Raw genomic sequence first — 27729 nt, 5'->3', positions numbered from 1 at the left:
GCAGCAATGGGGCCCGGAGCTTCAGGGAACCTGCTCAGGACGGAGAGAGCTCCGCGCTCAGCACCGGGCCCTGAAGTTAGCCTGCATGCCTATGACATTGGGGTGGTGGTCACCTACTTTGTCTTCGTCGCTGTTGTGGGGATCTGGGTAAGTGGGGCCTGAGGCCAGGGCCTGGGAAGGGAGGTGGGAGCTGGAGGCAGAGGTGGGCAGAAGGAAGGGGATCACAGAGCCATAGGAAACTGAGATGGAACTGACTTCAGGAATCGTCCTCCCCCACCTAAACTTCCATAGGAGGGAACTGAGGCCCAGAGAGCACTGTGGCCTGCCAGAGGTCATTCAGTGAGCCAGACGCTGACCAGGCCTGGAGCCCCTATGTCCATCTCCCTATCTTTATGCAGCTGACACTTTTGGTTCTAACATCTCTGACCACTCTGAGCCCCTCTCCTGCCTTCTCCAACTCAAAGACGTTCAATGGGGAGAAAATTTGACTGCCAGCCCTCTGTCAGTCCTGTTAATATCTGGGTCAAAGAGCTGACACCCAATGTCGTAGGCATGCAGGAAAGGGCACCAAACATATTCCAAGGTCCCTCTGTTCCCCATTGATCCCAGGAGTTGTGGCTCTGGGCAGGAGCTGGCTTTGATGTCAGGGAGGCCTGAGCTCAAATCCCAACTCCAGCAATCAGAGTCACATGACCCTGGGAATATAGAAGCCTCTGGGATCTTCAGTTGTCTAATGTGAACATGGAAAGTAAGATCAATGCTGTAGAAAGTTGTGATCATTCAGTGACAGGACACATCTAAGCACTTGGCATGGTGCCTGACTGCTAACGTCACCATAACACTCTGCAGAGAGACCAGCACCTTAAGACAGCTGCCAGGCAGACTCTGATCCAAGTCCCATTTAATCACTGCCTGGGCTGTATCGAGGTCAGGAACACTTTCTGAGCTTCAGTCCCCTCCCCTGTAAGGGGAAGTGACAGTCCCTGCCTCCCAGATCTGGTGCAAGAAGAAGTAAGCAGGCAGGTGCTCAGTGGCTTGTGGGAGGTGGCCAGAGGGAGAAGTGCCAAACCTGCTGTGGGTTGGACAAGCTGTTTCCTGCCCGGCACTGCATTTTCTCATCTGTGAAATGAATTTGTGTCCCTCCTATGGCCTCCAGGAAGATCAGAAGTGAATGTCCAAGCAAAAGCTTAACAAGCACAAGGCCCTCTAGTCGCTAATTCCTTTCCCCTTTTCCTTCTTACCTTCAAGGATCTCTCGAATCTCAGACCCAGTCAGAGAACTGCTGCCCTCTGCATTGGAGTGCATGCTTTGAGTTCACCCTTCTCTGCCCGCTGCATTGGCCTAGGGTCCCCAGAGAACAGGCTTGCGCTCCTCGCTCCCCTTCATTCTTCAGAGCATGGCCCCAAACAGGCTAGCCACCTACTGGTTCCCACCATGGTCCCGATGGACTTCAGGCCAGGCCAAGGAAATCCCCCAAACAGAGCCCATCATCCTGACGAAAGCCCAGAATCCCCGTCAGACAAGATGGAATGGCTGCCCCTCTCTGGTGTGGGAGACCAGGTGGGAGGAGAGGAGAGGCGGTCACTATGCACCAGAGGCTGAGATTCCAAACCATGTCCTAAAGGCAGACGCTGGGGGGAGGAAGGAAGGGGACACTGATTACCAATGGACACACAAGCACAGCATTGGCCATTCATGAAGACCTTGGACACCCTTTACTCCTCTGCTCTTCACACCAGATCTGGGGGAAGGTGCCAAGGCTCACAGAGAGGAAGCAGCTCTCCTCAAAATGCACAACTTAAAATGGCAAAATCTGCCAGCACTCAGGCAGCTCTGCCCTGCCTCCGTCTCACCCTCCACATCCCCTCAGTGCCTGGGTGGAGGACAGAGGCTGGGAGAAGTGCAGGAAGTCTTTGTCTCTTGCTGTTTCCTTTCCAGTCATCCATCCGTGCAAGCCGGGGGACCATTGGGGGCTACTTCCTGGCGGGAAGATCCATGAGCTGGTGGCCGGTGAGTGGACCTTTCTCCCTTCCCTCCCCATGTGGAGGCTCAACTTCCCTCCTCCTCCCACCACCCACAAACTCCTCTCTGCCTCTCTCCCTGGGCCAAGGGAACAGCTTCCCACTCCAATCCATCCAGCAAACAAGTGACCTCGCTACCCAGGACAAGTGTCCCGTGGACACCTCCTAGATTCGGCACCAGGGCTTTCAAGAGCTCAGAGGAAGCCCCTGAACTGCAGGCAGTGGCATGGATTAGAGGGAGAGGTAGAAAAAAACTGGGGGAGGGGGAGGTGACACATCAGCTTATAGCAAAGACCAGGCAAATGAGGAGAATCAGCAGAAATCCCAGCCACCTCAAGAAATCAATCTCCAAACCGTCACAGAATCCCCAATCTCTCCCATCAACCCACCAGCATTTCCACCTGTCCTCAGAACTAACTTCCTCCTCCAAGAATGGGAAGGAGGGAGGTTAGCCCTGCCCCAAAAATCTAACAGGAAAGTCATCAGTTGGGTGGATACAGAAGCCATCTACACACCCAGGCATGTCCCACTCACACTCACACCCTCACACTCACATACTGACAATCACACCCTCAGTCACACTCTCACACATGCACTCCTACCCCTGCTCACACATTCACACTCTCCCAATACCACACTCGGACTCACACGCACAGCCCCAGCCACCTTCCCACCTGTCTGGGTTCTCACCACTTTCCCTGCCCACCACTACGCACTGAGAGTGGGGGACACCCAGGGGGTGCAGGGCTCTATGGTAGGCATGGGTATCACCAGAGGCAGGAAGAACCAGAGGCAGGGACTTCTCAAGCTGTCGAGCATGATAGAATCCCCAGGCGGTGGGGGTATTAGAGGGCCTGGAAGCTCACAGGGACAGGGACAGGGACAGGTCACTGGAGCTGCTAGCCACACCCACATTGGAGTGGTTCTGCTCGGCCAGTGCCCACTAATCACAGCCCTGGAAAGAATTCAGGTCAAGACAAAAGCAGGACAGCAGGCTCCTCTGACAGGGTCGGGAGAGGGCCTAGGAACCCAGGCTGACTGCCCATTTGCTTGCAGAAGGCAGAGCTCTGGGTCCTTCTGTGGACATGAGGAAATCCCAGGCTCCGAACAGCAGGGTCCCTGTATGCCCCCCACACTGTGTGGGACCCATGGGGAAAAGAGGATGTGCTGCCCAGGGCTGGGAACTGTGCCTCTTGCACCAAGACCTGGGTTCAGCTTGAGGATGGGCTCACAACCACCCCTCAGGGCAGGAAGGTCTGTCTACTACTCCTGGAGCTGTGTGTCTGGCTGTCCACCAGGTCCTCAGACTGTGCTCCAGGAAATGCAGATGGCTAGAAAGCTAGGAGCTGAAGGAGCAGCAGCCATCCCTCCTCTAGAGACTCAGATGTCCTCCTCCCCTTGCCTTCTCCATGACCTTGCCCAGGTCTCCTGAGTGGGGTGAGGTGGACAAGTCTCACTGCTCATGGGAGACACTCTTCCTCTGAAGCAGGGGGCCCAGTGCTCTCTGCTCTGGTTAGGTGATCCAGCCCCACTCTGCCAGCACCCCTGGGCCACCTGAGAGTGAGAATGAGTGTGTGTGTGTGAGTGCATGTGAGTGCACACATAAGTCTATGCATGTGCGTGTGTGCATGTTTGTATGTGTGCGTGAGTGCACAAGTTATGCACATGTATGTTCATGAGGGTGACTATGCGAAAATGCATGTGAGTACATCATGTGTGTGGAAGTGAAATGTATATGTAAGTGTGCATGTAAGAATGTGGGCACATGTCTGTAAGGTGTGTGCATGTGTGAGCCTGAATATATTCGTGTGCGCGCGCGCATATGAATTTGGAGTACATATGTGTGTGCACGTATGTGTGTGGGTTTGAGTGTGCGTGTGTGAGCATATGAATACAAGTGTGTGCACATGTGTGTTAGTGCACCTCTGTGTATGCATGTGACTGCATGCACACATATTGGGGTGGAGGCAGCTCAGGGGCCTCAGCAACATCAGGCCACACGTCTGTCTCCATGCCTTTAGCCTGTTCTGCCACCTCATCTCTGAATTTCTCAATCCTTTTCCTTTCCTAGCACCTCTGGGAACAAGTGTTGGGAAGAGGTGAGTGTCCAGATTTTATAGCTGAAGAAGACAAGGTTTTATGAGAGAAAGTAATTTTGTTAAGGTGACATGGGGTATAAAACTGGAGCCTAGCTCTTCCCTCCAGCTCCCAGTCCTGTCCCCATTGTCTCCTCAGGCCTCTTCTCAGGACTCAGAGACCCTCCCTCTGCCCCCAACCCCTCCCAGTCCTGGATCCCATCCAATAATAAGACATAACATCGAACAAATATTTATTAGGTGTCAAGCACCATTTGTCTAATGGTTACAGGAGCCAGAAAGCCAGGATTTGAACCTTCATTTGGTCATGTATTATTAGTTCTGGGACTTGAGCAACTTACCGATAGGTAAGTTCCCTCATCAGTAAAATGGGGGTAATAAGTGTGTTAATTAGTTTTGTGTTACTGTAACAAATACTGGAGATAAATAATGTATCAAGAAAAAAAGTTTATTATTACCCACCTCATGACCAGGGAGCAAAAGAGAAAGAAGAGGAGACTAGGGTCTCATAATTCCCTTCAAGGGCATGTTCCCAGTGACCAAACACCCCTTACTGAGCCAGGCTTCTTAAAGATTCCACCACTGTCAAATAGTGCCCCATGCTAGGGACACATGAACCTCTGGGGGATTTTTATTTGAACCCCAGTAATAATAGTAACCATGTTACTGGGTTGTCATGAGGATTAAATGAGTGACAGTATACATAGAAGCATCAACAAGCACCAGCTGCTCTGATGATGGGCACATCAGTATCATTATTGTGCCTTCTGCTGCCTTAGAGGAACTGGTTGTCCTCCTGGAGAAAGAGGAACTCAGCCCAGAGGCTGGCCTGGCCTGTGCTCAGTATCTCGGCCCCTCTGTCTGCCTGTCCTGGCCCTGGAGTCAGCAGGAGCTAAGGGCATGGCAGGGCCTCCCAACCTCCTGTGGGGGATTCCGTGCCCTTCGCAGCCTCCTTCTCCCTGGACATCCTTAGTCTGGTGGCCCCAGGGCAGAGCGTTGCCCTTCCTGTACGGGCCTACTTCCCCTGGCTTCCCTTTTTCCTACTTTGCCACATATTCACTGGGTAATCTGGAGCCAGTGACTTCATTTTTCCTGACTCAGTTCTTTCTTCTGTGAATTGGGAAGATTAAAACCCTCCCTCCAGGTAACTGTGGAGATAACTGTATAGGGACATGAGAAGTGTCCAGTGTGGTGCCCAACAAATAAAGCTTTACATCTCCTCCTCTCTGCTCATAGTCCTGATGCCAGATTGTTTTGAATTGGCCCTGACCCTTGAATGCATCTGTGCCTTGCAGATCGGAGCATCTCTGATGTCCAGCAATGTGGGAAGCGGCTTGTTCATCGGTCTGGCCGGGACAGGGGCTGCTGGAGGCCTTGCTGTGGGAGGCTTTGAGTGGAATGTAAGAAGCTGACCTGGATGGTCCAGGATAATGAGGGTCTGAAACTCCCTCCATCCCTGGCCTAGGGCTGAGAGAAACCTTAGAGGTGCTTGGAAGGTTGTATGGTAAATTGAGAACCCATTTTATAGATGAGGGAACCAAGGCCTAGAGGAGGCAGAGGGACTCAACTGAGGTCTGGAAGGGCTGGGTTTGAGCCCCGGGTCCTCTCCCTCCCTGCTCAGGGCTCTCCCACTGCACACGCTGCCCTCCACCTTCCTTCACCATCTGGACCTTCTCCCCGCTCTCCCAGGCAACCTGCCTGCTCCTGGCCCTCGGCTGGATCTTTGTCCCCGTGTACATCGCAGCCGGTGTGGTCACGATGCCTCAGTACCTGAAGAAAAGGTTCGGGGGCCAGAGGATCCAGATTTACATGTCCGTCTTGTCTCTCATCCTCTACATCTTCACCAAGATATCGGTGGGTACCACTCAGGAGCCCAGCCTGACCCTGAAACTGCTGATTGAGGGACTTCTGAATGCAGTGCCGTGGACTTGACGCAGAGAGGGAACCGGCAATCACAGGCTGGATGGAAGGAAGGGAGGGATGGGAGGAAGAAAGGAAAGAATGACAATGGAGAGACAGAAGGAAGGAGGACCCAAATAACCTATGTGCTCCCCCAGATAAAGAGATGAATGATAAAGGTTTGCAGGGAATGGCAGCCCCAACCGTCAAAGAACTCACAGTCTAGAGTTTATCCATTCATTTATGCTTTCATTACCTGATTCTTCATTCAGAAATTAACTCTTCATTAATTGCCTAGAATGCAAACTCAGGAAACAAACCCAGACAGGTCAAATGATGAACCCAAGTTAACATAGAAGGCCAGTCATCCTGGAAGTGGAGCTAAAGTTTGAGTCCCATGACCCAGTCCAGGTCCTTCTACTCTGCCATGGTGTAGACCTATGATGGGCTCATAAGGCATGGGATGTAGTCAGCAAGCCTGGACTAATGGCAAATAAATCATTCATTGCCAGGTCCAGGGCTGAAAACTCCTTAAGGCCCCTCTTCCAACAATCCTGCCAGCTTAGGCACAGCCTGCCCCCCTCAAGTCCCCCAATAAACCCAAACACGTAGGTTTTCCAGAACTCATGACCACCAGCACTAGGGCTCCTGCCACACTGAGTCACCTGTGGGTTCATCCAGCAGCCATGAGCATCTCTGTTCTATCAGGGACTCTGTTCTATCAGGGAGCATCAGCAACCTGCTAAGTTCCTACTCTCTCCTCCTAAATATCCTCTTCTTCTCCTTCCCTAGCTCCCACCCTCACTTCCTCAATTTCCACTTCATTCCTTACCATTCCCTTCATGGCCAACAGATCAGTCTATCAGCCAATTCAAATTTTCTTAGTTGCAAAGCTTTACGCAGAACTCCTTTGCTTTAAAATCTCCACAATTCCCAGTATACGCAAGATCAAGCCATACTCCTTGCTGTGGAGCTTCAGGCTCACCTTCATTGTGCAATGAAGGTTGAGGGTGCCTCATGTGCTGAACTGGTAGGTGACATACACACAGCAGCCATAACGAGGGACTCAGGTGGCTTTGACTTGTGGTCCTGGTTCTCTACAGACTGACATCTTCTCTGGAGCCCTCTTCATCCAGATTGCCATGGGTTGGAACCTCTATCTCTCCACGGTGATTCTGCTGGTGGTGACAGCTGTCTACACCATTGCAGGTAAGGGAGAGAGGTCCTATGAGTCTGCAGAGACTGAGAGACCCAGAGAGAAAGAGAGGGACAGAGGACATAGAAAATTGATCCTGAGAGAATGAAAAAGAGGAAGAGACAGAAACAAAAAGGGGCTGAGACAGAGATGTGGGATAAGAGGAAAACCCAGAGAAAAATCCTAGAGGAACAGACTGAGTCACACAGTGGGATACAGGAAGAGGGGGTGAAAGGGAAAGAAATAGGGAAACAGAGCCAGGCAGATAGCCCGGGAGAGATGATAAGACTGAAAAGACTGCCTATGTTAGGAAGCAGGGTACAGACGAAGGAACTCTTGCTGGACCAGAGTCACCATGCACTGTCCCACCCTCTCCTGTTTTCCCCAAAGCATCTCACACGTGGCTGTGCACCCTGGGACACTGCATAGGACAAACTGACTTATGGCTAAGTTTGCCTTGAAAGACAGGAGGCATTGGGATGGGAGTTGGGAGGGAAAGAAGAACGCATTCCTGGAAGAGCTAACAGCACAAGGAGGAATGGAATGAATAGTAACGGCAATAGTAAAGGAAGCTATGGCATCCTGGCCACAGTCAGACACAACCAGATGCAGCAAAACTCCACATAAACACATGGGCCTGTGACCAGCCTCTATCCTCCCAGGGTGGGATGGAGGGGAGCTTTAGGTGCAGGGAAAGGCAGGTGGCCAGAGTCCACTGTCCACAGGGTCTGTGTCTTCTTGGGTCTCCCCAGCATGGCCAAGCACAGGCAAGGCACCTAGAGAAGATCCCCCTGTTGGTGCTGACTAATGAGGCTTCTCCTTGGTCCCCAGGGGGCCTCACAGCAGTGATCTATACGGATGCTTTGCAGACAGTGATCATGGTTGGTGGAGCCCTGGCCCTTATGTTTCTGGGTAAGGAAGAGGTCCCAATACATCCTATCTTCACCCTTATATTTCTCTCTGATCTGTCTTTGTCATTAGCACACCTTGCTTAGAACTTTCCAGAGCATGGACCCATGTCCCCTTGCTAATCCAGAGCTTTCAAAAAAGCAGGATTCTCTCTGCTCCAAACCAGGGATCTTGAGCCTGAAACCCCATCTCCCTTCCTGCTTCCAATCCTCATATTAGTTCCAACCCAGGCTCATCTTCATTGTGCAATGAAGGTTGAGGGTGTCCCCGTGTGCTGAACTGGTAGGTGGCATACCCATGGCAGCCTTAAGGTAGGTTATAGATCTGGGAGCTGCGAGCACAAGCTTAGTGGGGGCTCAGGACTATTTCTCTCACTGGGTCTCTCCCCACAGGTTTTCAGGAGGTGGGCTGGTACCCAGGCCTACAGCAGCGGTACATGGAGGCCATCCCCAATGTCACAGTTCCCAATACCACCTGTCACCTCCCACGGCCTGATGCTTTCCACATGCTTCGGGACCCTGTGAGTGGAGACATCCCATGGCCAGGTCTCATTTTTGGGCTCACAGTGCTGGCCACCTGGTGTTGGTGCACAGACCAGGTAAGGGTCCCAACAGGGCTTGGCCTGGCCCACCAGGGATTGGGATGGATTCCTGCAGAAAAACCAGGTGCCTGGATGCATAGAGATCTGGACCTCTTTCTGGGACTGAGTCAGGGCACAGGCAGTGACCAGTGTCAGGGCTCACATGTGGCTGAGCTGAGCCCCTCCCCATTGTGAGCAACCCACCCCCATTGCTGCCATTTCAGGTCATTGTGCAGAGGTCTCTATCCGCTAAGAATCTGTCCCATGCCAAGGGAGGCTCGGTGCTGGGGGGCTACCTGAAGATCCTCCCCATGTTCTTCATTGTCATGCCTGGCATGATCAGCCGGGCCCTGTACCCAGGTAAGAGCTAGTGCTGCTTTGGGGGCTTTGGGATGCAATTTGCAAGGGGTTTTCAGAGAAGGTGCTCCTAGGTAAGGTGGGGCCAGAGCAAGAATTAGAAAGCATTTTCTACTCAGAATGCAGAGTAAGCATTTTAAGTTTTGTGGGCCAAACATGTAATAAGTACTTCAGCAGATGAAATTTGTATTTGAATGTCATTTTTATATCCTGTTTTCCCTTTATGGGAATTAAAACCAATAAGGCTTTCTTGGCCCCTTCCAGGGATATTTGCCTTCATCAAGATGTAAGACCTAAAATCCAAAGAATTGTAATGTTGTACATGGGCAAGAAATTTTCAAGAAACCAGACATCACTTGCCCCTTACCTTCTAGACAAGGTCTAGAAGTTTCCAGTGAACACTTTCTTATAGTGTCATGAAGCAAATAGTGGGCTGACCTTGTGAGGCACCAGACCCCACAAGTCCAACTGCCATCCCTTCTTCTTCAGATGAGGTGGGCTGCGTGGACCCTGACATCTGCCAAAGAGTCTGTGGGGCCCGAGTGGGATGTTCCAATATCGCCTACCCCAAGCTGGTCATGGGTCTCATGCCCATTGGTGAGTCCTGTCTCCCCCTCTCCATTCCAACCTGCGTGCCTCCTCCAATCTCTACTGCCCAGGAGGAATTGCCCTTCAAACGGATGGGAAGAGGGAAAAGAAAATCCACCTCTGCACCCCATTCTCTAATACACACACACACACACACACACACACACACACACACTTCCACAAATATCTGTAACACACCTGCCCTGTGTCCTGGTGTTGGAATGCAGAGATAAAAGAAAGGCAGGTCTCTGCTCTCAGGCTTTATGCAGTTTCCAGGTTACTTGGACTCACCAGGGTACAGCACAAGGTCACCAGTGTGGCAACCCAGTGGGACAAAGGGAACCCTAAAGAGCCATAGACCCAGCCTTGGGGGAGTGTCAGGAAGGAAGAAAATGGAGTTGAACTTCAAGGACTACCTCAGGCAAAGGTGGGGAGATGTTGTAGGGAGAAGAGATTGCTCGTGCAAATGCCCAGCGGGAGGAGAGAGAGCGTGGTCTGAACCAAAAGGAGCCCAGCATGGACTCACCAGGGAGAAATGTCATGGCCAGGTGAGCTCTGCAGCCTGTCCTTTTCTCTGAAGGCAACGGAGGGGACTGTAGACCAGAGCATGGATGGCTGGATTTGTGCTTTAGAAGGCCCCCTCTCTGTGGAGGATTCAGTATGGAGACAGGCTCTGGGGAGGCAGGGGGCTGTCAGTGAGGTGTCTTCAGTGATCCAGGTAAGTAGCACCAATTACTTAACCAAAGCAGAGGTTTTGGAGCTAGAGAGAAGCCATTTAAAGACATTGGTGAGGTAGAATCAGTAGGACTTGATGTATTTCAGGAACAAGAAAGAGGGATCAAAGAGGCCTCTCAGGTCTTGGTCTTTAGAAAATGGATTAATAATGACAGTGCGACTGAGGACCTGGAAGGCAATCGATGAGTAGTTATTCCCTCCCTCTGGTAAAATGAGAAGTAAAGAAACAGCGGAGGTGGTAGGAGGCCCAGCTAGGTGACAGCAGCCAAGGAGGGACTGATGGATGGAGAGGGAGCAAACGGAGCAGAGGTGTCTCCTGGGAGAACTCTTATTGCCCAAGAGGAAAGCAGAGGCCCAGAGTTTGGAACCTTGAGTCAAAGGCACCTGTGAGTCTTATAGAACGTGATTAAATACATGGACTTTGGGGTAAAGAGTCCTGAGGTGGGACCGGGGCTGGGAACTCATTTCCTCAAGAGATAAGCAGTCCAGAAGCTCATCAGAGCTTTGTTCAAGTGGGAAAAAAAGTGGCCCCAAAAGAGTGAGGGAGTAGTCCTAAGAGCATCCATTTAGTTGGTTACTTGTGGAGTCAGGAAGCAAACCCAGGCTTCTACTTCCCAGGCTGGGAGTTAGCCCACCACCACAATATGTCATAGAAAACACTTTTTTTTAAAAAAAAAAAAAAAGTAAAAACACTACAAACAAATAATTATAAACATTCACCTTCCCCACCCCCACTTACAGGAACCCGATAGCTGTTTACAGCTGTGAAACCCAGACTGAGACATCGAAGCTACAGAGAACCTTAAAGATCCCCAAGTCTTACACACACCTTATAAGGAGACCAAGGCTCAGGGAGGGCAGATGAGTCACCTGCAGAAGCAGAGCCTGGCCAGAACCGGGACTCTGGCATCATGGGCCTCCTGATTCCATATCTGTGCTAGATGGGAACCTCACCAACGGCTTTCCTATCACATCCCCACCCCAGACGCCTGGCTCTGACACTGCTGCAGCCTCCATGGTCCTGACAGAGCCCTTACCGGCCAGCTGTCCACTCCCGCTCATCTCTCCGCAGGTCTGCGGGGCCTGATGATTGCCGTGATCATGGCGGCCCTCATGAGCTCGCTCACCTCCATCTTCAACAGCAGCAGCACCCTGTTCACCATTGACGTGTGGCAGCGCTTCCGCAGGAAGGCAACCGAGCAGGAGCTGATGGTGGTGGGCAGGTGCGCTGGTCCTTCCTTCCATCCTCCCAGAGCACCCTCCTTCTGTAGGAGATTGTCTGGGTCTGAGCCCTGGACAGGCAGCCAGAGTGCTAGGTTCTAGGGCTGACTTTCTATGGGACCACAGGTAAGTCCCCCCTCCATCTCTGGACCACTCCTCCCTTCCAGAATAATGGAGACTTTCGCATTTAGACTTTCTCTTGGAATGGATCAACAGGGTAATTGAGAGAGGATGACAGAGCACTTGCGAAAGGAAAAGCAAACTGTGTAAGTGGGAGGAAGTTCAGCAAGCAGCTCATCCTCTGGGGTCTTTCAGACCAACTCTGGCTCTCATCTCCAGGTAACTGGAATGCTGTGAATCTAATCATCAGTCTCATCCCAAACACCGCCAGGTGTCATATCCACACCAGGATGAGTCATGTGGCCCTGGCTTCAGGGTGCCCACGGTTTAATGAGAAGGACAGAAACACAGATAACAGTGAGTTACCTGCATCAAGGGAAAGTTGTTCATAGGAAAGTTGTCTTCACGTGATGCAGAGCCTTGAATACTATGCTAAAGAATTTGAACTCATCTTGTTGGAATCAGTTTGTGCTTTTAAAGGCATAACTTGATGGATGATTTTATCTAGTTCTTAATAGGATGGGGATTTATAGTTTGTATAAGGTTAAGGGTCCTTTTTTGAAATCTCTGCTTCAAAATTTAAGGTTCCCCAACCAGGACTTCTGGAGTGAAGGTGTTCCCCTCTTTGGTGGGTAGGCACATAGGTACTTAAGCTTCGACATCTCGCTCCTGCCTTTGACTCCCTGTTCTTTCCACCTGGATGCCTTCTGCCCAATGGAGTTCTGGCCCTAGCACAGGAAGTAATCATTGCCAGATTGGAGGGTAGGGCACAGGAAAGGCATAAGCAACAGGGAGGCCACTCTGGTAGCCATTGCTCTAGTGGGGCCTGAGAGAGGGAAAATGGGAGGAAAAGGAAAGAGGACCATATGTGCTCAGGGACCTTCCACAAGTGTCCCTTTATCTTTTGCCCACCAACTGCCTAGTTTTGCTGAGATTTATTTAATTCATCAGTGGAATGTGGGCACCATCTCCTGGTCATATGTATTATTGCATCCAGTATATCCAAAAAAAAAATGTTTTTTCAACTTGTTTGCACATCTACAAAATTATTCATCAAGAATGCTTTGGGGCCAAGCACAGCGGCACACACCTGTAATCCCAGCTTATCAGGAGGCTGAGGCAGGAGGGTCAAGAGTTCAAAGCCAGCCTCAGCAAAAGCGAGGTGCTAAGCAACTCAGTGAGACCCTGTCTCTAAATAAATTACAAAATAGGGCTGGGGATGTGGCTCAGTGGTTGAAGGCCCCTGAGTTCAATCCTGGTACTGCCCTCCACAAAAAAAAAGAGTACTTTGGGGACTTAGGACTGAGTGAGAATTAGTCAAGGGGGAGTCAGGAGAAAAAGAAAAAGGTGGAGTTCTTGCCTTAATCTTAGTGCCAATGTAAAGGAGAGAGTGGGGTTAGAGTTGAAGAAGTCTGAAGAAGGGAGAAGTTCTTGGAGGCTGAAGTCACCCTGGAGAAGGGAGCTATTCTGCACAGGGGCTGGAATGCAAAGAGCAGGAAAGGTGCGCTAAACAGAGCCCAGAGGCCTTTGACTGGGGTAGGTGGTGGGTAGAAGGCATGAAGTATTCCTTAAACAGTAGGTGAATGACATGACCTACAAGGCATCAAGCCAGGCACCAATGGCACAAGCCTATAGTCCTAATGACTCAAGAGGCTGAGGGAGGAGGATTGCAAGTTCAAGCTCCGCCTCAGCAACTTAGCGAGACCATGTCTCAAAACAAAAATGGTTGGGGATACACCTTAGTGGTAAAAGTGCCCCAGGGTTCAATCCCAAGTGTCAAAAATAAATTTTAAAATAAAAGACATCCAATATGCAAGTGCTGAGATTTTACAAATCTGAGTCTCTTGGATTCTGAAACTCTGATTTAAGGAATTTTCAGTCTAAATTCCTGCATCTTAGTATTTGAGATTCTGACCTAACCTCCTCTGATCCCCTCTCTTCTCCCGTCCTGGTGTCTGTGCGTCACCTTCACCTGCTGCAGGTCACGCCCACCCGAGTGTGCCTCACAGCACCCTGTGCTCTCCCTGCAGGCTGTTTGTGGTGTTCCTGGTTGTCATCAGCATCCTCTGGATCCCCATCATACAGAGCTCCAACAGTGGGCAGCTCTTTGACTACATCCAGGCTGTCACCAGCTACCTGGCTCCACCCATCACTGCTCTCTTCCTGCTGGCCATCTTCTGCAAGAGGGTCACAGAGCCTGTGAGTGCAGTCCTCCTCTCTCTCCCTGTACAGCAGAGGGTCTAGAGTCCTGTCTGTCAATCTGCTAGTTTCTGGGACCTTGGACAAACACATAAGCCTTCTAGGTTTCCATGTCTCTGAACATAGCTCCAGGTCTAGATGCATTTGTCCACTCCACAGTTATCAATCTGGTTATGACAGTTCCAGAGATGTCGTGGTTTACAAGGTTCACAGAGGTCTGTCCTCACGGGGCCAATTCACAGAGGTTATAGAGATTAATGCTCCCTGCTAGCAATTGTCCACAAAAGGAAGAGATGCCACCACAAACTGCTACTATATAAAGACAAAGCACAGAAGGACCAGAATCCATGGGAGGATCCACACACAGAAGGGGAGGCAGCCTCCACCAGGATCAGGGCAGGGTGCACTGACACCATCACTATGAGTTGGACTGAAAGGAGTAGAGATTTTTTTGAATGGTCAACAAACAAGCACATGAGAACAGAGAGAACTTTCCAATTAAGAACTCAACTCAAGGTGGACAGGAGGCCAGCTGTAGGATGTACATAAGCAAACATAATAAAGCACAATGATTGTTGGGAGACAGAAGTGCACAAGCTCTTAACCAATAGGACTCCTGGGAGGAGGGTAGGGAAGACTTCCTGGAGGAGGTGACAGAGTTGAGCACTGAAGGGTGAATGGGAGGGGATGAGCATTCTGGACATGCCTGCACATCACATGTGTGACTGCACTAAAATCTGATAGTGGTTGAGGGAAGCTAGAGGTATTGGAATTAGAACCTTGAGTACTCCCTGGAGTAGCCTAGAAGAGTCAGGCCCAACTCTGTTAGCTGTGCCATGGGACATCATGGACATGACTCCCCAAGACCAATGTGAGAGCTGAAGTTCACCGAGAAGGAGATCATACAGACCCCTCCCCTGGTGGCCTGTGCAAACAAGGCGTCTGCTGTCAGCAAAGGTCTCACCTTGCTGACAACCGTGGTGCACAGCAGGACCAGTTGAAATTCTGGGTGTGTCTGTTCATTCCAGAGTTTTCAAGTCAGGATTAATGTCTCATTTTAAAAACATACATCATCTGACTCTTTCATACTTGGAACAGGTACAGGTTAGGGACAAATGGAATTATAATAAATGAGTGGTACCAGAGTTTTTCTTGGGGAAAAAAAAAGAGAGAAAAAGAGGAGGAAATCTCTCTTCTGATTTCTGATTTATCATATTGTCAGTTGGGAAGGGGATACTAGTGTTCCTGGCCTATTACAAAAGCACATCCTATTCTATTTGATTACTGGCCATCTATTATCTAGAACTTACCAATTTATCTTTTCATAGAGCACAGAGGAACACTCCAAGCCAGCAAGGTGGAGGCATTGGTTCAGAGCCATTCAACATGGACCCCAGTGGACATCGTAGTCCAGTTTTGAAGGCCCTAGCCTTTTCCGTACACTGCTCTGCCTGCCTTTTAAGTCAGGACAAAGTCTCAGCATTAACGGGGAACTTGCTAAAATGGACTTGCCCAACACTCTAATAAGCCAGTGGGAGACAGATTTAGAAACACAGCAGCCTTTAGGTTCCCAGGTCCCCCTCTCTTGCTTCTCCAATGTCACCCCTGCCCATGTCTGCCCTCCCACAGGGAGCCTTCTGGGGCCTCATGTTTGGCCTGGGAGTGGGGCTTCTGCGCATGATCCTGGAGTTCTCATATCCAGCCCCAGGCTGCGGTGAGGTGGACAGGAGGCCAGCCGTGCTGAAGGACTTCCACTACCTGTACTTTGCCCTCCTTCTCTGTGGACTCACTGCCATCGTTATTGTCACCATCAGCCTCTGTACAACCCCCATTCCTGAGGAAAAGGTAAGTGTTGTGCTTATACTGAGCCCCCCAGAAATGCTTCCCTGTTTCCTATCACCTGGAATGTGCTGGTTTTCATCTTGTTAGGTTATGGTCTCCCCTGCTGCCATATAGATGTCCTGGGGAGCAGGAAACTCATAGGTTTGTGAATTTCCAAGAGAAAATAACTCGTCCAATTAAAAAATCACTCAGTGAATACACTCTATGTGCCAGGCACTGTGCTGGGGTTATAGAGATTAATGCTTCCTGCTAGCAATTGTCCACAGGAGGAAGAGATGCCACCACAAATTGCCACTATATAAAGATAAAGCACAGAAGGACCAGAATCCATGGGAGGATCCATACACAGAAGGGGAGGCAGCCTCCACCAGGATCAGGGCAGGGTGTACTGACACCGTCACTGTGAGTTGGACTGAAAGGAGTAGAGATTTTTTTGAATGGTCAACAAACAAGTACAATGAGAACAGAGAGAACTTTCCAATTAAGAACTCAACTCAAAATCCTCAACTCTTCCACACTGACTGATTTGCCAGTCCTGGAACATGGATGACCAGTCTTTGGGGCCTTTTTCCCCTAGAGTCTGTGCTAGTTTGCTAAGGCTATTGTCCCCAATACCACAGACTGGGTGGCTTAGACAATAGAATTTTTCCTAGTGTTCTGTAGGTTGGAAATCTGAGATCAAGATGACAGCAGAGTTGGTTTCTTTTGCAATCCCTCTTCGTGGTGCCGCAGTCCGGCTGCAGCAAAATAGCCGGGGGGGGGGGGGGGGGGGTGCCCAGCAACTTGTGTAGATTGATACAGCAAGAGTGGCAGCCGTTTATTGTAGGACAGGAGGGGTATATACACATTCCACACAGCTTATCTAATTAACATAAACTAGATACAGCAGTCAACCAATAAGGAATCTCCACACTTAATGGCTCGCTGGCATTACTTCACAAACCACTCCCTCTGGCATTTTGCCAGGCGCCATCTTGACTTGTTTACAGACCCTCCCTAACACATGGCTTGTAGATGATGTCTTTTCCCTTCTTCACATGGTCATCCCTAAGTCTGTCTGTGACTTGTCCTCCTCTTTGTTTAAGAACACCAATCACATATTACCTCATTTCACTTTAATTGCCTCTTTAAAGCCCCTACCCCCATGTGCAGTTTTTATGGTTGGGATCTGAAGTGTTTCTGAAAAGATAATGTATTGAAGGCTGGGTCCCCGATGCAGCAGTATTCAGAGGCAGGGTTTGTGGCAAGTGATTGGATCATGAGGGCTCTGACATCACCAGGGCGTCAGTCCAGTGACAGCTGATTGGAGGTGGTGGAAACGGTAGGCAGGTGAGGCACGGTTGGAGGAAGTAGGTCCAGGGGACCATGCCTTGGGGCCAATATCTTATCCCTGGCTCCTCCCCCCACCTGCTGTCCCTCTCTCCTTTCTGGCTGCCGTGAGCTGAGCAGCTTTCCTCCATTATACACTTCTGCCATGATGTTGAATCCTGGATCCAGCCAAGTAAGGATTGAAACCTCTGAAACAATGAGCCCAGATAAATCTTTTCTCCTCCAAACTGTTTTTTTTTTTTTAGGTACTTACCATAGCCATGAAAAACTAATAAATTATGTTAGCAGTGGTCATATTATGAAATACTGGAGTTCAGACTTTAACATATGAATTTTCAACCAATGACAGAGCCCATGCCAGAATTTTGTACCCGAGACATTGGGTGGAAATCACAACTGACACAATCACCTGTAAGGTGATTCATTGATTTTTTTTGTGTGTGTATTGAATTGAATTGAATCCAGGAGTGGTCTACCCCTGCACTACTACATAGGTCAGTTTTAAATTTTATTTCGAGGGTTTTGCTAAGTTGCTCAGGACCTAAGTTACTGAAGCTGGCCTCAAAACTTGAGATTCTCCTGCCTCCGTCCCTGAGTCACTAAGATTACAGGCATGTGCCACCATATGCCAGGCCGGTATGGCGCTTTAGAGTTTGCATGGCAACTTCATACTGTTGGTTTCTATGAGCCGTACAAACAAGCAGGACTCTCACAGATGAGCCTTAGAGATGGACTCCTCCTGAGCTCCCTCCAGAAGCCACCTGTCACTGAGTCTTCTCCTTTGTTTGCCTTTGTGCTCTTCATGCTCAAGTCCTTCCCCACTGAGAATATCTCCCTGGATCCTACAGGTACTTCTCCCTCCCTCTCTTTCCTCCTGGTTTTTCTTTTCTTTTTTTTTTTTTTTTTATCCCCGCCCTTCTGATCATTTTTTACTTCTTCATGGGCTTTTCTTTCTGCCCATAACCATTATTTTCCCTTAGAAACCCATTTGTGGCCTACAATAGAATTTTCACTCTGTGATATCCCTGGGTTATGAATTCAACCACTTTCTACATTTCAGTTCTCTATCTCCAAGCCAAAATCCTTCTCCCAAGGTTCAAACCCCCACACTCAACTGGTTCCTGGTGACATAAAATGTCTTCATTTACATGCTCCTAGTGACACACAGTGTAAGTGAGATTTATTATGAGATGTGGACAAAGAAGCTGCCCATAGAGAGGCACCTGGGGGCCTGGTGCTGCAGGGGAAGGAGGAAGCTGGGAGCACAGCAGGAATCAATGGCTCAACAAGCAAACAGAGCTCCCCACAGGGGAAGAGCCTGGTTGCAAAGGAGGTGGTTCTGAACGTAGGGGTCCAACACCACTGGTGTCAGCCAGATAGCCTGCTGTGCAGGTCTCCTGGGCCATGAAGAGGGAGAAAGAGGAACACCACCAGGGCCATCCAGGGGACATATGGGTTTTTTCTCCTCACTGGACTTCTCCTCCTGGAAGTTCTACATATTCTTCAAACTCAGCTTCATATTCATGTGTGAGCTCCCGCTTTCTCTCTCCACGCCCCCACCACATCTCTCACCAGCATGAAAATTTGATCCTGTCCTGTGTCCTTTATCCATGAGGAGGAACAAGACCCATTTGATCATCCAAGGCAGGAACCCACAGGCCCAAGGCAGCTCCCTCCTCTCTCCCTCATCTGACTCCTTCAATAGGTCACCACATCCTGAAGAATTTACCTCCTAACATCCCTTAGGACCGCTCCCTCCTATCCAATACCACAGGAAAACAAGATTTCTTGTTTCACTTTTGGAACAGCTTCTAGGTTGGACCCCTTCAATTTCCTCCAAGAGATCTTTAAAAATCTCAGAACTTTCACAGGGCCTACAAGGAGCTGAGGCTGTTGTTTATTAAATATCAACTCCTCAGCCTGACCTTTGAAGCCTTTTGTAATCAGGCTCCTGCCTCCCTATCCAGCCTGGCTTCTCTCAGTCTGTGAATTCCATGAGGCCAGGTCCATGTCTGATTCTGGTCTGTCTGCCTGCACCCGGCACAGACCTGCTGGAGGTCTGTGCTCAGATCTAAAGGGGCAGCCAGGGCTAAACCAGGCTTCTGACCCTCAGTCCTGGCCTTGTTCCTCTGAGGGCCTCCCATGAATGGGGCCTCTTTCTCTGCAGCTGGACTTCCCTCCAAAGGCACTGACTCCTGATGGCATACCCTTTCCCTCCAGCTTGTTCGTCTGACCTGGTGGACAAGAAACTGCACCCGCCCTGAGCTGGAGAAGGAGGTCTGTGGGAATGAGGAGCGTGCACCAGGGCTGGCAGAGGGGGCACCTGGGGAGTGCCCTGCAGGAGGCGGAGCAGCAGGGGACCTGATGGAGGAATTGGAGCAGGTTGGAGGTAGGCTGAGGGCATGCTAGGGAGGTGCTTCACAGAGGAACAATGGGGACAGATGCCATGTCATGGGCCTCCAAGGCCCCTCTTGGGGGTCACTGGGGATGGGGTCTCTGAGGGAGCCCAATAAATCTCATCTTCTTCCCTTCCTTTGTGACCATTAAACTATTTGAGAAAGAAGTCAGATTAGTAAGATAGATGGGACCAAACCATTGCCCTCATTACCGACATAGTGTACATGGCAAGATTTGGCTTATACCCACGGGGAGGTGTGCTCCCTGATGTTGAACTCCAGCATTAGACCTAGGTGCTCTCTGGTCACCAAGCAGACCTAATCAAATAGCCCAGCCCACCCTGCGAAGGAGAGTTGTACAACCAAGTGTGCCCTCTTATCCTTCCCAAATCTGCCAACAGCAAGGTCCTTTCACCTCCCTAGGTTGAAGAAATATATGGCAGAAAATCAAAAAGAGTTCTACATCTACTGCGTTCTCTCCACGTGGAAGGGGATGTCAGCCATGGCAAAGAAACCCTGCCCTGTCCCCACCTCCACTCATTTATTTCCCACTGGGTTTAGCACTTCAACCTACAGTCACATGAAGGCATGACTGTCCCTGGTAGGAGGAGAGCAGCCACATGCCCAAATAATTGTGTCTGTCTGCAGGAGTTACATCAGAACAATCCCCTCCGGGGCGGGGGGGGGGGGTCTCCTTGAAATGGGCTTATAAACTGCGCCTCCCAGAGGTCCTGAAGTGTGCTAGAATAGTACATTCATTTCATTGTTGTAAGACAAAATGCAACTGTCTTAGACAAATTGCAGCTTTCTCCTTCCTGTGGTGAGATTGAATAATATTAAGACATTCTTATGATAGAAGGACATTATTGAGATTTCTCAACTATAATATTCCCAAGGAAGATTTCAAAATCCAAAAAGTTATAGCAGTCTGCAAGGTAACATCCCAAAAGCAATCGGTCTTGTTCTTATGAATTAAAAATTCAATGAAATTTAAGTCCTAAGTTTATCTCCTGCCTCACTCAGAGGACATCCCAGTGCCTGGATGGAGTTGGGGTTCCTTGGCAGCTGCTTTCCATCGGATTTTCAAGGTTCTGTCAGGCCTCAGACAATGTCTTAATTCTACACCAGCCTCAGGGGTGCCCAGCTTCCCATAATTCTGGCAAGTTTAAAAGCACAGACAAGATTACCAAAGCATCATTTGGTTGGCAATGCTCTGCCACTGGTTCTTGGGCTTTTGCCAGGTTCAGAGGGCCTTGTACTGTCCCTGAGGCCCAAGCAAGCTCCTATGTTTCTTGAGGCCTTCAATCTGGAGAAATACCCACTTTCCCAGAATTAATCAAAAGCTCTAGATCCCCACCAAGGTTAAGGTTCAAAGCTTCTTGCCCAAGCCGCAGCAGTTAAACGGCAATGGCCCACTATAAAAAGCTGTCTATAAAGCCAGATAATCCTTTACAGACCTCCACCGTCAAAACACACATGGACTCACTTCAGAAAGAACCACCAAAGATCAAAGCCAAACTTCTTGATCTTAGTGGTTGACCCAAATACTTCAGGTATATTTTGCTTGGCAAAATGCAATTCCTTGTCTCTTTTTCAAGTTTGTGGCCAATGCACCAGATGTTGGGGTCTCAAAATCATCATTGAAAGGACTAGGTCCTCTCCCCTAAAAAGCTTCTGGTATGGGAAGACCCTCCTGCAAGGAGGAGCCCTGCATAGGTGAGGCAGCTCCCAGGAGGAGGAGGAGGAGGAGAAGGGAGGGGGAAGAAGCCACAAAAATCTCCCAGAGAGAGCGAGGAGGAGGCAGCCTGTACTACCTGCAGCTAAAACCCAGACCAGGCAGACCAGACCCTCACACTCCCTGGATGGCCTCCAGGCCCAGGGCAGAGCATCTCTGGAGAGCAGACAGGAATGAATGCCTACGCCCTGTAGGTGGCCACTCCAACAGGAGGAAGAGAAGGCTCTGAGTCAGCCACAACATCCAAGGAGAGAAACCCATGCGCCTCCACACAGGCCACTGGGGAGGAGAGAAAGGGCAGGGAAGGTCCTGCTGCTGTGCAATGTGTGCAGTCTCCTCCCTGGGAGAGAAAGGAACATCCGTAATCAGGAGGAAGCAGCCCCCGCAGAAAGGCCCACGGGCAGTGTAGGCCAGGCAGCATCATTTTGAGTCAAAAATAGAAATTTAAGGGCAGTGAGTTGATCTAAAAGAAGTATATACATCCCAGGTTGATTTTTGCACACTGTTTAGTAACTGCTTAGATGAAGTGGACTTTTTGGGTCTGTGAATTCACACACAAAACCCTGTGTTTCATCTACCTCAGGGACCACAGAGAAAATCAAAGAGACAGAATATGGGCCAGCTGGTAAAAAGCCCAGCACCAACAAAATGTTGAACTCATCTTGTTCTTAGTGTAGTTCTGCAGCTGTGTGACCTTAAACAGGTCTCTTCCCGTTCCTGAGCACTTTTTCACCTTTATACAATGAAGGAGACAGGTCAGAAGGCATCCAGGCCCCTGGTGTCTCTGACACTCTGTGGTTACGATAAACTCTCCAAGCACCCCATCCCAAAGCCATTGGATAATGAAGTGCTCATTCCCAGTGTTCTTTGCCATCTCCATGAAAGCCTTTTTATATTACTTTTATATGGTATACTTTCAAAAAATTTACTTTCTTTGTTTCTTTTAAACTTAGATTTTTTTAAAAATAAACTGTGCTAGTTTTAGTCTCTGAGTGGGCCCTCTGCACCCTGGAGGGGGGGCCTTGTGCATTTCCAACATTATATTCCCCAGAGCCTCTTCTCCCTAACCAGCTCTGGTACTTTTTAAGTGCTGCCAAATCTCCATTTTCATTCCATGCCCAAAACTACTCTTACAAGAAGGGGGCATATGTCACTGAGGCATTTGGGGGAGAAAGTACCAGCAGCTCAGAGGAGTGGAGTGGACTGTATTGGCCTCACAATCTGCTGAGGCTGAGCTGGCCCTGGAGCCAAGAGTTCCTGGCCTCCAGTGCAGTGCCTGTGTCTGTCTGTCCTCACAGCAGGGGCAGCAGTCTGTCTGGCTCAAATGCTTCTTCCTTCCTTTAGAAGATTATGTTCTTCCTCTGACCTCATTCTGGACTCACACTCTGATTCGGGGTGAACTGTGTTGTTCCCTCACCTTAACACACCACCCCCCTGCAAAAAGATGCTTCAGCATCATGAATGGACGCTGTGGCCAAGGCCAGAGCTCAGCTGAGATCCCAACTCAGTGTAGCCTGTGGTTTGCACAAAGGGCCCCTCCCAACTTTTAGGGCACCCACCCACTCCTTCAGCTTCTCACCATCTCCCACCCCCACTTTCATCATTTGCTTGCCTCCCTCCACCCTGCTCCCCTTCCCCTCTGGCCTTCTCCTCCCAGCCCCACACAGGTCCTGGGGAAAGCTGCTCTGGAGCTGGTTCTGTGGGCTCTCCAGGGTCCCTGAGCAAGCTCTGAGCCCAGCAGAGAAGGCTGCACTAGAGCAGAAACTGACCAGCATCGAGGAGGAGCCATTGTGGAGAAGCGTCTGCAACATCAACGCCATCCTCCTACTGTCCATCAACATCTTCCTCTGGGGTTATTTCGCATAACTTCACAGACCTGGCTTTGGCCAAGACAGATTCAACACAGAGACAGGCTCTCCTCTCATCTGCTGTCAAACTGGAGGCCATAGAGGCTGAAGCCACAGGAACCCCTGAAGAGCATTTAATCCAACCATACTTGGCAAGTGGGAAACAGAGGCCCGTCTTACATTCCTACCTCAAAATCAACATTTCCACCCTCTTGTTGAGTCTACTCTGGAATCTTTTGTATGTGAGTCTTGAGGTTAGAAAAGTGGAAAATACAAGTGGTGTACTAGCAACAAATTTGCAAAAAGTCAAGTGTCCCTTCACCGTACCTTTTTCTTTTCCCCATCTAGAGCCCCTATGTCTCTGTCTATTCTCAACCCCTGGTAATCTATTTGAAACCTGAGTCTACTGAGAAGGGCTTTATATTTCCATTGGTGGCTCCACAGTTGTGGCCGTCAGATCCAAAGGAGTAAGGGGTGAGGGTGGAATTTAAACATGATGACAGATGGCTCTGGAGTAGGGAGCTCTTGGAGAAGGGACTCGTCTTGGCATTATCACAATTCGTCTCACTCCTACACTCAAACCTAACCCTGCCCAGTTTCCATGGCCGCTTCAGAGAACTTAAAGTCCAGTTGGAGGGAGGTGATGTATTGAAAGCAAGGAGAATCAAGAGATGCTGCTTTGCATCTCGAGGTAGCCCTCAGGGGCAGCACACAGCCCGGAAGCCACCGTCTGTGAGCCTCGGTCCCTCTCCCTTTGCCTGTCTAGCCTGGAAAATACCTGACTTGCTTAAGTGCGCCTTCTCCAGGAAACTGCCCTGACACCCCAGTCAAGATTGCCCTCCTACTGTCACAACCCCTGGACCTGCTTCTATCTGGGCAGTGGTCACACTGATTGGTGATGTCTCCCTCCTTGATGGTGCACTCCAAGGACAGGGGCCAATGGCTATGCCCAAAGTGACTTTGTACCCAGAATATCAGGTGCCAATAAATACTTATGGACCTAATAAATCCTCCAAGGTCTGGTGGGTTTTGTGCTGTCACTGGCTGGGCAGAGACTTGGGGAGTCGACAGGTTGGGAGGCATCTACTTAAGGAGGAACCCAAACAACCGAGTGTCAGATGGCGAGAACGAGATTGCTGCCCCTGCCACTGACAGGATCCGGGTGAGAAGAACCACCTTCCCCACCAAGCAGGGGCTGTGCCACTCCCCTCTGATCCTCTTCAGTGCTGCCTTTGATCATCACTGCACACCAATCTCTGATCATGCCAGATACAGATACAATCCTGTGTCTCTGAGGTGCAGATGTAGCCAAGTCTGTGACTACACCCAAATTTTGGCTCCCAGCCTTTGGACCTCTCATGAGACATGAGGTTTCTTCTCAGGTATCTGATCGCTGTTCCTCACTGACGCTGAGAACTCAGCTTTTCCCTGATTTCCCCCAAAACCATTCAAGCAAGTCATTTGTGGACAACAGCTTATACTGAAGGTTTGGGTGGGGAAGGTCTATAGACCACAGAAGCACACTCTAAAATTGAACATGGACCATCCTATTTTAAACATTCCTCAGCAGCCCCCTAGGATTCCTCAGAGATCTCCTCCACCTCTTCTCCAATCTCCTGCTGCAGGAGGGTTCTCAGTCCTCTCTGTCCCTGTCCCTGCAATTCTCTCATGTCTCCCCCTCCTTCTGTTTCTGGTTCTCCTCCTTTATTATGCCGAGCCTCTGCTGGACTCCAGACCCACCTCATCTGACTCACAGACCCACAGGCACGCTGTTGAATGCACAGAACAGAAGGAAGGACAGCTGTCCCTGTGCCTGGTTAATTCCTATCAGTGCCTCCCATTTCAGCTCAAAAGTTACATCCTAAGAGAAGCCACATGTTACGGTATGGATATGAGGCATCCCTCAAAGATGCAGGTGTGGAAGGCTTGGTCCCCAGTGTGGTGTGTTTAGAGCTTTGGGAATTGAATGATCGGATCAATGAGTGGGGAGTGGCTGGTGCAGGGACTGGAAAGTAAGCAGGCGCCAGCTAAACCTCATCATCTCTTCCTGCTCATTTCAGCACCCCTGGACTTTTACAGTTTGTTTGTTCCTAGTTTTCCTTTTCCTAGTTTTGTTTGTTCCTAGTTTTCCTTTTCCAATCCATCCTATCCAGCTCATAAAACCCCACATTTCATGGAAAGGGAAAACTGAAGCCTTCTGGGAGGAATGGGACTTCTTAAGGTCATACAGAGAGTCAGCAACAATTGCCCAGGCCTTTCAAGATGAAAGGTGTTTCACAGGTGGCATGCGAGCCAGGTGTGACATAGGAGAGGCTGGAGAGAGCAGACATTTGAAGCACTTATTCATCACCGGGCCTGGGTTTGGCCTACCATGGCATACAACTCTCACAACCATTTTTATCTTCATAAATGTGTCTATTATGTTCTCACTATTTAGAGGGGCTTTCCAGTTCTTGTCCAGCCTTCCTTCACCTATCCAACATCATTGTCCATGTAGCTCCTTTTCCCTGACCTCCTACCCCACACCATCTATCTCCTAGGATAGGAATCATTCTTCCAACAGACTTTTCCTGCGGCCTCCCCCAGCTATCCAGTTTGCTTTGTGTCCTTCCTCTGAGTCTCACAGGCTCCCCTCTATTTCTTTCCACCGTAGTAAGTCTCTTGTTCGTGCTATATTTTTCTCCGTGCCATGGACTGGTGCTCTTCATAGGGAGTCAGTGTGTTCACCCAGGGACTGCATGATGTGAGGGCATTTAGGAAGTGCTCAGGAAATGTCCAGTGAAGAGTGGATTCATAAATGTTAACTTTACTCCATAATATTTTGACTCTTTTAATTCCTAAACATAACCAAGAATAAATGATGAACAGTATCTCTATAGACTAGAGTTACAAGGCCCTCCCGGGTCTGAGGTCCCATTAAATTCCTATCACTCCTAGAGGAGGTAGGCAAGTGTCTCACCTTTTGTAGAGAGGCCAGTCTCACCCACACCTGACCTGAAGGACAACACAAAGTAAAGGGAAAACAAGGCAGCCTCTTCTGCTTTGGAGTTCCAAGCCCTGGGTCTCCACATTAGAATGCCTTTAGAGGGATCTGAGGAGCCTCTGGAGGCAATGTCCCCATTTGTGCCTCAGTTGCCCCAATCTCCAATGCAGCACATCAGCCTCGCTGACTCTGGTGCTCCCCTGGCCCTTTCCCAACACTGCCACCTTGAACACGCTCTCTCCTTCCATCGGGGTGCTGTTCTCAGGCTGATGTCTCAGTACCTACCTGCTCAGGGATAAGCGGTCACCTGGCCTGTTCAATGTACGCTTCAGCAGTCCTTGGCCCTCTGTGGTGGTGAGGTCAGTGACTTTGCAGGATGACGCCAGCTACCTTACCAAGCCACTTGAAGGGCTCTGCCTTTCCATTGGACCAGTTGGCAGTCACCACAGAGTTAGATCACCTCTTTCCAACCTTTCAGGGTCCCCACCCCAGTTCACGCCCCTGCATGAGGCAGGGACCAAAGGCTGGCATTCTAATTTGAATTCTTAATTTTGCTACTACATGCTTTGTAACCCCTTCCCATACCTCAGTTTCTTCAACCTTAATAAAGGGGTGGGATGCAGAGTTTTGACCCTTCTAACATTGACATCATATGCTTTGAATTCAACTCCACATTTGCCTTCTTGGGGGCAGCGAGTGGGTGGGTAGGTTGACATGCCAGCTTGAGTGGCAACAACACAAATAGAAAACACTGAAAAGTCATTTTCTGAGAATTGAAATGGGTTTGCCATGAGCAATAATAACATTAAGAAGCAGCTTTGGACTGTGAAAGGACAGTGTTTAAAAACAAATAGTGTTTTTAAAATACCACGAAGAAATGTATTTTAAAGTGATTTGCAATTGAGTTTGGATCACAAAAGTACTCAATTTAACACATGAGACTTACAACTATGTCCCTGGGTGTGAGAGCTCACATCAGTCAGAGGCGGGTGGAAACTGCTGGAAGCTCAGGCAAAAGCAATGTCAGTTTTCCATTAACCTAAAACGAGTGTCTCTCTAGAATTCTAGCTGTAAGTAAGATGACTATAATTTCTCTTTTTTCCCCTCCAGGGTGAAAAGTTGGAAGAATTTTAAAGGTTATATATAAATATAAATCCTAGAGACTTAAATTGAGGCAGTTACAGTTTACTTTCATATTTCAAAATCAAATCTCAGCTTTAGCACTGATTCACAAAGTAGAAATGTCAGGCTTTTTACTGTGATCTCATATTGCATCTACAGCTTTCATTTAAAAAAGTTTAAGAAGAAACCAACCTTTATACCTTATCTCCTGAAGAGAATAAAAAAGCTTTGGTCCATCTCTCAGTGTGTTTGTATGTAAATTTTAGAAATACAAATGTTCAATATGAGAACAACCCCAGAAGCAGGCTGGTGCAGCCCTCATTTCCTCCTTGGCCCCAGTCAAAACTTTCTCATCAGCCTCTGGCAGGCAGGTTAGTTGGCCCTATGCTTGCACACTGCCTATGATGGGGAACTGGTGGCCTCCCAAGACAGAGTGCCCATCACTGAACCACGGGAACAACTGAAAAGTTCTTCTTTCCCAGTTAGACACTGCATCCCTGCAGTTTCCAACCACTTATACAAACTGAACAATATGAAGAAAACTCAAATGAATCA

At 49.4% G+C, this 27729-nt stretch overlaps 1 protein-coding gene across 1 annotated transcript; it reads left to right on the top strand.

The window, feature by feature from the left end:
* Slc5a9 (solute carrier family 5 member 9) lies at nucleotides 1–23088 on the top strand. The gene is made up of 14 exons (XM_076862789.2): nucleotides 1–147; nucleotides 1939–2010; nucleotides 5413–5517; nucleotides 5807–5971; nucleotides 7120–7225; nucleotides 8043–8123; nucleotides 8513–8718; nucleotides 8925–9060; nucleotides 9547–9654; nucleotides 11453–11603; nucleotides 13752–13920; nucleotides 15550–15765; nucleotides 19312–19480; nucleotides 22880–23088. Exons 1-14 carry the CDS (start codon nucleotides 7–9, stop codon nucleotides 23086–23088), a joined length of 2034 nt encoding a protein of 677 aa, XP_076718904.2. The 5' UTR covers nucleotides 1–6.
* Nucleotides 23089–27729: the final 4641 nt, after the last annotated feature.

This window comes from Callospermophilus lateralis, chromosome 7, assembly GCF_048772815.1.
Source record: "Callospermophilus lateralis isolate mCalLat2 chromosome 7, mCalLat2.hap1, whole genome shotgun sequence".
In the NCBI taxonomy this organism is placed as follows: Eukaryota; Metazoa; Chordata; class Mammalia; order Rodentia; family Sciuridae; genus Callospermophilus; species Callospermophilus lateralis.
The sequence above is the reverse complement of the archived record's forward strand: the minus strand, read 5'-3'. Positions and strand labels throughout refer to the sequence as shown.